Source organism: Anabrus simplex, chromosome 1 (genome assembly GCF_040414725.1).
Source record: "Anabrus simplex isolate iqAnaSimp1 chromosome 1, ASM4041472v1, whole genome shotgun sequence".
In the NCBI taxonomy this organism is placed as follows: domain Eukaryota; kingdom Metazoa; phylum Arthropoda; class Insecta; order Orthoptera; family Tettigoniidae; genus Anabrus; species Anabrus simplex.
The window spans coordinates 88,314,305-88,326,719 of record NC_090265.1 but is presented as its reverse complement, the minus strand read 5'-3'; the positions used below and the strand labels follow the sequence as shown (position 1 = coordinate 88,326,719).

The window sequence follows — 12,415 nt, the reverse complement described above, 5'->3', positions numbered from 1 at the left end:
TTCCCTTCTTGAAGTTCGTTTCTTAAGCAACTTCAGTATGATAATAGTTGCAACGATGCGTTTCCTTCACTCTGATATGTCTGCCTGTCACTCTGCACTAACTAGAACTCTGCCTGCCAGTGCCCACAAACAGTAGAGCGGTCTAGCTAGCGCTACTCCAGCGATACTCTACTTCCGCTCTATCGAGAGTAAATTCTCCCTCTGTGTACACGCGCCAGTAGAGAAGCCTAGATAGAGAGAGCCCAGTCTAGCTAGATATTTCTCTACAGTGTGGAGGCGTCTTAGTGTCATGTCGATCAAGCTTGTCTAACTAGTCCATGTCTGTGATTTGATTATATTGATGATTTATATTGGTAAGTTAAAGGTCAACACAAAGAAATTATCGGCCATCTCTTTATATAAAGATGCAAAGGAGTAATTTCAGACACTTGAAAATAGAATTACTGAGGTACTATGAAAGGCAGAAACAAGACGGAATTCGTAGCCCTTGGAAAGCAAATACTCCAAGTTCGGATAGGAGCATGAATCATCGCTTGGGCAACATCAAAATCAGACTATACGAACGATGGAAAATAGCTGGCTTAAAACTTCAAATAACAACCTCTAAAAATTAAAAATTAAATCTACAGAAAGATACCTACTCCAAAACCTCACCAGACATGAACAAGTCTTAACTTCCCGACTAAGGATAGGATACATCCAGATCACCAACAACTACCTCCCATAAAATAAAGAAAAAACCTCCCAGCTGCAGTAAATGTAACTCTTCCCTCACTGTCAAGCATATTCTCTCAGAGTATCAACAGTATCACCATTGGCGCTAACACCACAACATACCTAAGGAAACGGAAGTGACACTGGCTTCCCCAGCAGTGAGTCATCAAATCATCAATTTCCTGAAGGACACTGGCTTGCACGCCAAAACCTACTTACATTGTATAGTTTCCTGACAGTTACAATATTATTATTCTGTAGTCTCGTGTAAGAGTCCCGATAAGACATTTGAGTTGAAGCGATTATAAACAATGTTAATAAAAATAATTAAATAAGAGAATTACAAAACAGAGATGTCTGATATAAGTTACTGGATGCTATGGCGTTACGGATACTGCGGTCATCTCAAGTTTTGAGCCCCTTTCTTTCTTCTTTACAGTGATATTTGTGTTCACTTTATAGTCTACAGCTCCAATTTATTTTTATTGTCTATCCATACCAACCACGAGGGCGAATCAAAAAGTAAGTTACACTTCCAAGTTATGGTAATTTACGAAACCACCTACACATAGGCAACACGGTTATGACAACATACAATGTAAGTTCACTTTTAGACATAGTCCCCAAGAGACTGTAAACATTTCTCGGAACGGTCAACCAACTTTTCGATTCCGGATGCGCAGAAATAACCTCCAGCGCTATGTAACCACCTGGAGACAGGTGCTTTCACCTCCTCATCGTTTTTCAGCTTGCACGATAACGCAACAGCTCACACGGCCCGCCAAACGTCCGAACTGCTGCAGCAATTCAAGTGGTAGGTACGGCAACATCCTCCATACAGTCCAGACTTAGCGCCATGCGATTATCATATGTTACTATCTGACATAACATTATTGATACGGAGGTCGAGTCATAAGTCGTGGCAACTATTTTTTTCTCGCGAACAGGAGACAATACGGAAAATCTAAGATATGCATTCGGAAAAGTACGGTATGTACTTGCGTATGATGCCACTAGATGGTGTATGTAAACAACAGTGTGGGTCTAAGCGTGCCCCAAAGTTCAGTGTGTGAGTGAGAGTGTCACAAAATGGAAGTCAACAAGCAGGAGCAACGATCGTATATTAAAATAACAGTTCTCCGTGGCAGAAATGCACGCCAATGCCATGCAGAGCTGCGGGAAGCATTAGATGTGTGACTATGATCTAATCCCCAAAGTCAAGAAGCCATTACGTGGATAACGGTTTGCTAACAAAGAAGACATCGTAACAGCATTTCGGAGAGAGGTATCACACGTTAGAGATACACATGCAGTGAATGGTATTCAGCGCGTGCCACACCGCTGGCAACGCACAGTGGAAACCTTGGGTGATTATTTCGTAGGTCTGTAACCAGTGGAGACCTGTCCTTTGTACGTAGTCTTGTTTATCTGCTGTATATACCATAATAAAACAATGTTTACCAATGGCCTGTGTTCTTTCACTTTCATACGAGAATCTCCTGAAGTCAGAATTTGTCTTCAGCCACTATGCATAAGTATATGCCCTATATTTCCAAATGAATACCTTAGATTTTCCGTGTGTTCTCCTATTCGCGAGAAAAAAAGTAGTTGCCATGACTTATGAGTCGACCCTTGTATGTGACCAATAATACTGAATACCGGACGATTTGGACATGGGGTTTGGGAAATTCTAGGTCTGAATCCCACAGTCAGTAGTCCCGAACATGGTTTGCAGCGGTTTCTCTTTTTCACACCAAGTAATTGCTGAAGCTGTGCCTTAATGAAAGCCACGATCACTACCTTGTCAATCCTAAACATTCTTCATACTCGCGTCACCGAAAAACCTTCAATGACATTGAATCATTCTTTCCAACTCAGCTTAGGTCTTGCATTTCATCCTCAGAAAGAGATCGTTTTAACAAGACACTCTGCGTCGTAAAAGCAAAGCAAAGCAATGTCATCTCCGTACAGGCCATGAAGGCCCTTGGGGGAGTGGAAGGTAAAGGCTTCCACCATTGTTAACCTCGGCACGTGATGGGGTAGAGTAGTTAGCTCTACGCCCGGCCACCTTCGCCCCCAGGAATTAACGTGGTACTCATTTTTGGTGTAGGCTGAGTGAATCTCTGGGTCATATGCACCTCCGGAAGTGAAAATCTCATTTCTTAAATTTTACGACTTCCTGACGGGGAGTCGAACCCACGTCCTTCCGGGCGAACCGAGCACGCCTTTACCACCTCGGCCAGGTAGTCCCTTTTCAAAAAATTAATAGCAGAGTGAATTTCATAGTTGGGCACCCGGTTGTCCTGAACGTATTAATTCGCAGAAAGGTGAGTCAGTAGGACGCGATTGTCGTAAAATATATCTGTAGTTTATCAATAGATGTATGGACGTAAGTCGTACTCGCACAGTCACATCTACAGTGCTGCAGCGGTAGTATTTACAAATGCATTTTATTTTACATAGAGCTTGTTCATAATTTAATTTAAAATCTCATTTCTCTACCGGTTGAAAATTCGACCTCGAATTATAACTTCAAAATCTAATTGGCATTCTAAACTGTATTTTGCACATAACCATAATAATAATAATAATAATAATAATAATAATAATAATACTGAAAGACGGAGTCTGGTCACTGAATTCGAAAAAAGGAAAATAAAGTTTTACTGGGCGCGTTCTACGGTACAACAAGTTACTTTGCGAAATCACTGAAGGAGAAATTGCCAGTAAATTAGGAGGAGGACAACGCAGAGTGTCTTATTAAAACAATCTCTTTCTGAGGATGAAATGCAAACCTAAGCTGAGTTGGAAAGAATGATTCAATATCTATGGCTGCGGGGACATAGCTTAAGCCTTTTGGACATGATTATGATCATTATAATTGTATGATTTCAGAAATAGTGTACAGACATTTTGATCTCACTTGATTCTTGCTGTCTGTATGTAGTTTTGTCGTTCCATTACACCGTACCAGATAGCAGAGAAAACTGGTCTATATCTATCAATCTACTGTGTTTCTAAGTGTTCAAATAAATAATTTCAGGCAAATAATAAATGCTAAACCAGAGATCATTAACATACCTGCGTCGTACGATATGGAGTACAAATCGGGCCTTCTTCCTCTCTTCAGAATTCTACCTGCCCCGGTTTTGAACCCAAGATCCTGGGTTCCATATGCCGACACTCCACCATCGGTCCACCGAGTGAGCTATACACAATGCTAATGATGTCTGAGGATATATTAGGAACCCTTCTTCAAAGGGCAGCTATTCACAAATTGACTAAACGTAGCTAAACGCATGTCTGTTACAGGTATGCACTGATGGAATACAATGTGATGCAGGAAATAAGTAGTATAAGCGAATATTGACCATGCACATTGCTGATACTCTGTTCCTCTTCTTTCGCCATTAATAGTCTAGTACTGGTACAAAACTTACCACAGCCGCACGCTAAAAATCAAATATTTACTACCCGTTGCTACTGTGAATCATAAAGTGCCAAGACGAAATGATGTTTTTCATTTCATTCACGAGTGGTGAAACGTACAGTACTTCCGACTACAGTGCTTGACTACGTTAGAGAAGTATGGAAAGTTATTTCCGGATTTAATAGGGAAATCCACCTGATGTAATTACTTTCTTTCTGCTTAAACATGCGTGCCTGTAAATAGTTTTATTTACAGTAGGTCTATATGTCAACTTATAGGCGCATACTGATTTTCTTTACAAATGTACATTTTTTATAACTAGAACAATGTTTCCCTTTTACAGGTTTTTTTTGCTATTTTGCTTTACGTCGCACCGGCACAGATGGGTCTTATGGCGACAATAGGACAGAAAAGGCCTAGGAATGGGAAGGAAGCGGCCGTGCCTTAATTAAGGTACAGCCCCAGCATTTGCCTGGTGTGAAAATGGGAAACCACGGAAAACATCTTCAGGGCTGCAGACAGTGGGATTCGAACCCACTATCTCCCGGATGCGAGCTCATAGCTGCGCGCCTCTAACCGCACGGCCAACTCGCCCCGTTTTAAGAGGTTTGAGAACAATGCACTTCCCTAAGTGGTCTTAATATCATCAACAAACTTTGGATCTAATTGTGACTGAAAATATATTAGATCGACTTACCAAACCAAACCCCATGGCACTACAGCCCTTGAAGAGCCTTGGCCTACCAAGCGACCGCAGCTCAGCCCGAAGGCCTGCAGATTACGAGGTGTCGTGTGGTCAGAACAAAGAATCCTCCCGGCCGTTATTATTCGCTTCCTAGACCGGGGCCGCTATCTCACCGTCAGATAGCTCCTCAATTCTAATCACGTAGGCTGAGTGGACCTCAAACCAGCCCTCAGGTCCAGGTAAAAATCCCTGTCCTGGCCGGGAATCGAACCCGGGAACTCCGAGTGAGAGAAAGGCACGCTACCCCTACACCATGGGGCCGTCATTAGATCGACCTGGCATATGAAATTCAAATTTGCAAATATTAGGATTTGTAACAATATCTTATCCGTCTACTTTTCAAGAAACCTCACACAATCTCCTATTTTCTCAACTTATAGTTAAGCATTGTCCTCTCAAATAATTCATTCTTCTGTCTTGACCTCTTGGTGTAGTACAAATAAAGATATCAAACAAAACGTCATAAAGCAGCCAATAACTAACTAACTAACTAACACAAGTTTATAAGAGATTCAAATTCATTCACTTCATTTTTTTTAGTAGTGGCTTACGTTACACCGACACAGACAGGTCTTATGGGGACGAGGTGACAGGAAAGGGAGAGGAGTGGGAATAAAGCGGACGTGGCCTTAATTATGGTACAGCCCCATCATTTGCCTGGTGTTAAAATGGGAAAACACGAAAAACCACCTTCAGGGCTGCCGACAGTGGGGTTCGAAACCACTGTCTCTCAAATACTGAATACTGGCCGCATTTAAGTAACTGCAAGGTTCGATTCCTTTCACTTCTAATACATCACGCCGGGTTATTCTAAATTCCTGCGTTTAATGTACAAAATTACAAATTTTGATTTGTTCGTAGGAATTCAATTTACTTTGGTAGATACACGATTAGTCAAACATATGTTAATAATATGGTTTGTAATTTAATAAACACAAACAGAATTGTCATCATCATCATCATCTGTTTACCCTTCAGGTTCGGCTTTTCCCTCGGACACAGCGAGGGATCCCACCTCTACCGCCTCAAGGGCAGTGTCCTGGAGCTTCAGACTCTTGGTCGGGGGATACAACTGGGGAGTATGACCAGTACCTCGCCCAGGCGGCCTCACCTGCTATGTTGAACAGGGGCCTTGTGGAGGGATGGGAAGATTGGAAGGGAGAGACAAGGAAGAGGGAAGGAAGCGGCCGTGGCCTTAAGTTAGGTACCATCCCGGCATTCGCCTGGAGGAGAAGTGGGAAACCACGGAAAACCACTTCGAGGATGGCTGAGGTGGGAATCGAACCCACCTCTACTCAATTGACCTCCCGAGGCTGAGTGGACCCCGTTCCAGCCCTCGTACCACTTTTCAAATTTTCGTGGCAGAGCCGGGAATCGAACCCGGACCTCCGGGGGTGGCAGCTAATCACGCTAACCACTACACCACAGAGGCGGACACAAACAGAATTGTACACAATGAAAATCTCAATTATAGCTATGCACGTGACTAGCAGCAACTGAGTGGAAGGCACATTCCATGATTTAGACTAGTTGCTGTAGATCGGAGCGAAGAGATGAGTATTCGTCAGACGATTGAAGGTTCAAGTACCTCATGAAAAGATCTGAAGTTGTCCCTAAAAGGAACCATCAGTCGTAATATACAAATAACATACTATCTGACAAGAGAGATCATAGTAAATTGTGTTTTTCTAATAGTTCTTCCGGGCAAAACTGGATGGAACAGACATCGCAACGAGTTTGAAACTCTTTCTCAAATTTTGATTTTTTTTTTTTTTTTTTTTTTTTTTTGAATCGTGAAGAATTTCTAAGGAATTTCTGTCGTCGTTTACTTCGGAAGATTATAGTAAATGGCCTGAAGGAATCTAGTTCCGAAATTCAAGAAGAATCTCGGTGTCATGTTGCAGGAGGTGGAGGGATTGAAATTGACTGAAGAAACTGTTAGATTTATGTATGAAAATTGGAGAAAATTTAATAACACTCCTTTCCTTACGTCCAAGAAGGGTAGGTGGGAATATCGAGGTTAGAAGACTGATGATTGGCACTAGGGAACACTTCAGAAATTATTGAATGGACACTTTCAACATGTACAAGATTAATCCAAATGTAATATCTGACAATGTTATTACCGCTTTCAATCGTTCAGGAATACTTTTTACCATTAAATAAGATTGGAATTATTTCAAAACCACTTTACTAAACACTTCCTTCTTAAATTCTACAACCATACTTGTTCATTTGGCAGCCTCTGATGAGAGGAATTTCAATAAAGTTATCCACTCCTCCCAACCCTCAAACCGCCATAGAGACGTCATTACATATAAATCGCCTGACAAAAAAACTGCAGCAGCCAGGTCAGATGTCAATGTAATTTGAACTCGTAGACATCATCGGCGGGTATCGAAATGACTATAGAGATGCAATTCTCTGTGACAGGTAGAACGTTAGTGTTGGTCATGTTTAGTGTTGTTGTTAACAGGCCTGGTAAGTTATACAAGGGATGTGAATAGCCTCAGATGTTGAGTAATCGCTGTGAAGGATATGCAAATGCCGCGTACTTGTGTGAGACAGCATTGACAGAACCTGCCAGAGTTTGAAAGGGGCCTCTTTATGGGTCTCCATTTGGTCGGCTGGTCGAAACGTGCAATAACCAGATTTGTGGGCCAATCTAATGTGACAGTGGCCCGATGTTAGACTGCATGGGAACTTGAGGGTAGGCATACTCGTCGTCATATTTCTGGTCGACCTCGTCTGACCACCACAAAGGAGGATCGCCGTATTGTGCTCCAAGCACATCGTCACCCATTCACATCTGCGCTTGCCTTCCGAGAACAGGTAATGCCCTCCCTGCAATATTCTGTGTCACTCCGCACTAGAGGCAGCCAGACCAGGGAGTTACCGTCCCATGCGCAGGGTGCCGTTAACACCGCAACAGAAACGGTTGCGTCTGAAGTGGTGCCATGAACGAGAAGCATGAACTGCTGATAAATGGTGTCACATTGTGTTCAGCGATGAATCGTGGTTCTGCACTACCCCTGATGACCATCGTCTGCGAGTATGGTGGCGACCTGGGGAGAGGTTCCATTCTCTCAATGCTTTGGAGAGGCACAGCGTTCTGGCGTCATGATGTGGGGAGCCATCAGGCCACGGCTGGCAGTGACTGAGTGAGGGAACACCGTCGGCACAAGGGTACCTCATGGAAATCGTTCACCCTCATGTGACAAGTATTGTGGTGCCATTTTCAACAGGACAATGCTCGTCCACACACGGCATGTGTCTCCATGAACTGTCTGCGTGATGTTGAGGTACTCCTGTGGCCAGCAACATCCCGGGATCTGTGGGACCAAATCCGACGTCAACTCCGTCCTAGTGCCAGTATCCAGGATATCAAGGACAAGTTACAACAGTTGTGGGACAGCTTGCCTCGGGAGAAGATCCAACTTCTCTATGATACTATTCCCAACCGAATCAGTGCATGCATACAGGCCAGAGGGGGTGCAACGTCATACTGATAAGTGGTCTCGTTCTTTGTAAATTTGATTCGATTTTGTGGTCATAGAAATAACAACACATACCCTCTTAACGCGTGAAGTTTCAGTTCGTTTCCTCTTCTCCTGCTGAGTGCTTAATTTTTTTTTCTCAGGCAATGTACTTAAAAAATCAACATTCGTTCACTCGGGAATGAGAGTTGTATTTTAAATATCAAACTTCCCTTACTAATTTCAGTGAACACATGCGTCAGTAACGATAACGGACCGCCTCTCACCCGGCTGCCCCGGGTTCGATTTTCGGCCGGGTCAGGGGTTTTAATTGTAAATGATTAATATCCCTGGCCTGGGGACTGGGTGTTTGTGTCATCTTTAACGTTCCTTTCCTCGCATTCAACATTTTACACTTCCACAATTTTAAAATACACGCAGGTTCACAACATATGGTGCCAGTAGGGGCAAAGGATATTTCTAGGTCAACGCCCCGAACAAACAGCATTAAAAATCGATAACGGACAGTCATTAACTTTCTAATAATAATTTGCTTCACGTCCCACTAATTACATTTACGGTTTTCGGAGCCTCCGAGGTGCCGGCATTTTTTAGCGCAAGAGTTCTTTTACGTGCCAGTAAATCTACCGACGAGAGGCTGTCGTATTTCGAGTAGATTAGAAAGACCGAAGGTTAATTACCCACCTCTAAATAGAACAGAGATTAACGGTGAGAATTAAAGAAGAATAAAGAGAGGAGACAAAAATATGAAGTTAATGCGAGGGTGTTTTTTGTCTCCCATCCTATTCCATATAATACATATGTAGAAAAGGTGATAGAAGAGGCCTTGGAAAGCATCGGTGAAATAATTGTTGGAGGATAAATAATATTGTAAATACAATCAAGTACACAGACGACTAAGAAGAATTACAAGTTATGGTGGACAGCTTAACCCTGACAGTAACACGTCTATAAATATCGCTTTAGTTACACCACACGTCTCGAAGACGTGCCACTCAAAGCCTATTACTTAAAGTTACATTAAAGTTACCAGACGGAATAGACAAGGAATAGGGGTGGTGGAGGGGATAACTCTCCCCTCCTTATGAGGACTAGATGGCATTCATTCGCACAACACGTCAGAAAATCGTATGGTGTAATTGTCAGGGTTAAAAGAAACTGGAGAACGATACGGACTGAAGATTAGTTTCACTAAGTCAAAAGTTATAAAAATCTCAAAACAACCTAAAAATATCCACATAGAGAGAGGAGGAAGAACGTTTCAACAATTGTTTTTCTTTTTGAATATTTGAAAGTGTTGTGACATGGAATGGAGACCGCACAGAACACAGATCGCATATGGAAAAGGATTCTCACGGCAAGAACTATCACTTTGAGACTATGAAAGAGATTTGCTATATGTTTTGTATAGTGTCTTTCTGTATAGTGCAGAAACGTGGTAGGGGGCTGCCTGGCCGAGGTGGTAAAGGTGTGCTCGGTTCGCCCGGAAGGACGTGGGTTTGAATCCCCGTCAGGAAGTAGTAAAATTTAAGAAACGAGATTTCCACTTCAGGAGGTGCATATGGCCCTGAGGTTCACTCAGCCTACACCAAAAATGAGTACCAGGTTAATTCCTGGGGGCAAAGCCGGCCGGGCGTTGAGCTAACCACTCTACCCCATCACGGGCCGCGGTTAACAATGATGGAAGCCTTTACCTTCCACTCCTCCAAGGGCCTTCACGGCCTGTACGGAGGTGACTTTGTCTTCGTCTTTGTCTTGCAGAAACGTGGCACACTGCTGCTCGCCATCAGACTAGGAGGGCTCAGGTCTGGGTGACATGGAGTAGTGTCGAAACTAAATTCATCGACTGGTGTTTCCCCATAAGTACAAGAACACACCAATGAGTGTTTCCGTTTTGGAGAATTGTTAACACCAACCATGAACTTTCCCAGTCCATTTAGAACGGCCGCCGCTGGTGAAAAATAATATATATAAGACATTGCTGCAAAACCACTATACCGTAGCAGACACCTGTTCACGTGTTCGTTCTAGTGTGAAGGGTGACCGCAAATCAAAAGAGGCACTTTGAAGTATCTTTTAATAGTTCGAACAGGGTCCAATAGAAGAAGACTACTGTGTTTCAATATAACTTTACTCTAGCTCTTACATTGAAATGTGTGCATCAAAATATGGATTTCTAATTTCTCAAACTCAAATTCCCTCTATATGACTCCTTCATTCCAAATTAAGAGTTCGCTGTAACAATGAGGCTTCGGGATTTGTCATGCTTTGATTTAGCGTATCCCCTGTAAAAATGTTTGACTACAGCGCTGCATATAAATTTTAACTAGACAATATTCCTCCAAAGTTGGATAACATGATACATTACCAAAAAGCCTAAAATGAGCTACATGAATATCATGTTTAGCTCAGTAGAGATATTTCATTGATACATTTGTTTAAAAACTTTAAATAAATAAGTTAAATAAATAAATAAATAAATAAATAAATAAATAAATAAATAAATAAATGTAGTCCATATACAAGGAGTTAATCGTCTTACATGGCCAGTTCAGTTCAGAAACAACTGGAAAAGTTCAATAAATTCCAAACACATGCTTTAATTTTAATTTTACCACAGTAGTTTTACTAGAAAAATTCAACTTACTTAGCCTTGAGAGTTTGAAGGCATCTGCCGTATTAATAACGTCCACGTAGGCTTGGAGTTCAAAACGACGTCCCGTGAGATTCAAATTATGTGTGAGCATCGCGAACTTAAATGCAGACTGGACCTCGTCCGTGCCCTGCTCGAAGATGGCACCTGAAACACAACATATTCACATTTGTAGTCATAGAGCCTTACTGATCATAACAGTAATCGGTATCTCCAAAATGTACATCCATAGCTTTATGAAATTTTATATCTTGCTTCCAGCTGACCTCTGTAAAGAAGACCAAAAATCAATCAGACTTGTATTGTTACTTGACAGGACACCAATTTTACAAAGAATTAGAAAGACAAGGACGTTACTTATTTCTTCAAAAATTCCATGTACATTGCCGGGTTTAAAACCGCGAACAACTTAGTGAGAAACCATATTTAGCCTCTAAATCGTATAACAAGAAACAACAGCTGACCAACAGCATATCTCAAGTAATCTGCACTGCTTTGTTTGGATTTCAAAGAAATGTTACGTTATTGTTACGTTCATGTTACTTTGAATGGGTCATGCAGGAATATCGCACACTGTTAAAAAACCCTCGTGTGGAGAATATATCTTGCTGTAATTGCACCTCCTAGCATCTGTTGAGAAGTTACTATTAACCACAAGTGTCTTAAGGGCAATAATAACAAACACCACCCACTTGATGGTCATCAATCTCCTCACTCTAGGCTAAAATTTAGAAGTTTCCTCCATACCGCTGAATCCTTGGAACTTCCGTTTAAAGCAAGACTTCAGTGAAAATCAAATCATCCATATTGGACGGAATCATGCCAACATCTTCCAGTTGGCTACAATGAGAACTAGCTTGTATGACGGTCATGTTACCGTTCAAGAACTGTATTATCAGTTCCAAATTTAATTTTAAACAGTAGGGCTTTATGCGGGAAGACACCAGGTGCATCTGGGGTGAACGATAGACTGTAAATCACATTTGTGTCAGTGCCGCCGTTGTGTCCATCCTGAGCAGGATGTTTACCGGTGACGTGATGTGGCACGCTTCTTGGGCAAAACCCATCTGATTGTTGAATTTTGTCAATGCATTGCATTTATTTATCTCCTAAGTATATTGGGTATATCTGAACACTTTTAATGAATATCAGGACAGTTTTCTTTTAAGAAATAGAAGACAGTTACTGGAATCGGCATGTCTTGGAATTACTCCTTTTCGAAGAAATATGAAGTTGTAAAACTGTTTCGAAACTACTGAAACAGGTGGTGAGAATGACTGTGCCTGTGACCTTAATAGTCACGACAGCGAGCGCATGACCGGTATTGCAAGCGGAGGAGGTCGTAGGGGACGCGTGCACTGACCAAAACAAAATAA

General features: G+C 42.0%; 1 protein-coding gene across 1 annotated transcript in view; it reads right to left on the bottom strand.

Annotated features, from left to right (window-relative positions):
* The window catches only part of LOC136861791 (glutamate receptor 1-like), a 373,013-nt gene extending 361,865 nt beyond the window's left edge, over positions 1-11,148 (bottom strand). The window contains exon 1 of the mRNA XM_067138845.2: positions 11,034-11,148. Within this exon, the coding sequence (XP_066994946.2) occupies positions 11,034-11,133 (100 nt within the window). The 5' untranslated portion in view covers positions 11,134-11,148. The remainder of the gene's footprint in view (positions 1-11,033) is intronic.
* Positions 11,149-12,415: the final 1,267 nt, after the last annotated feature.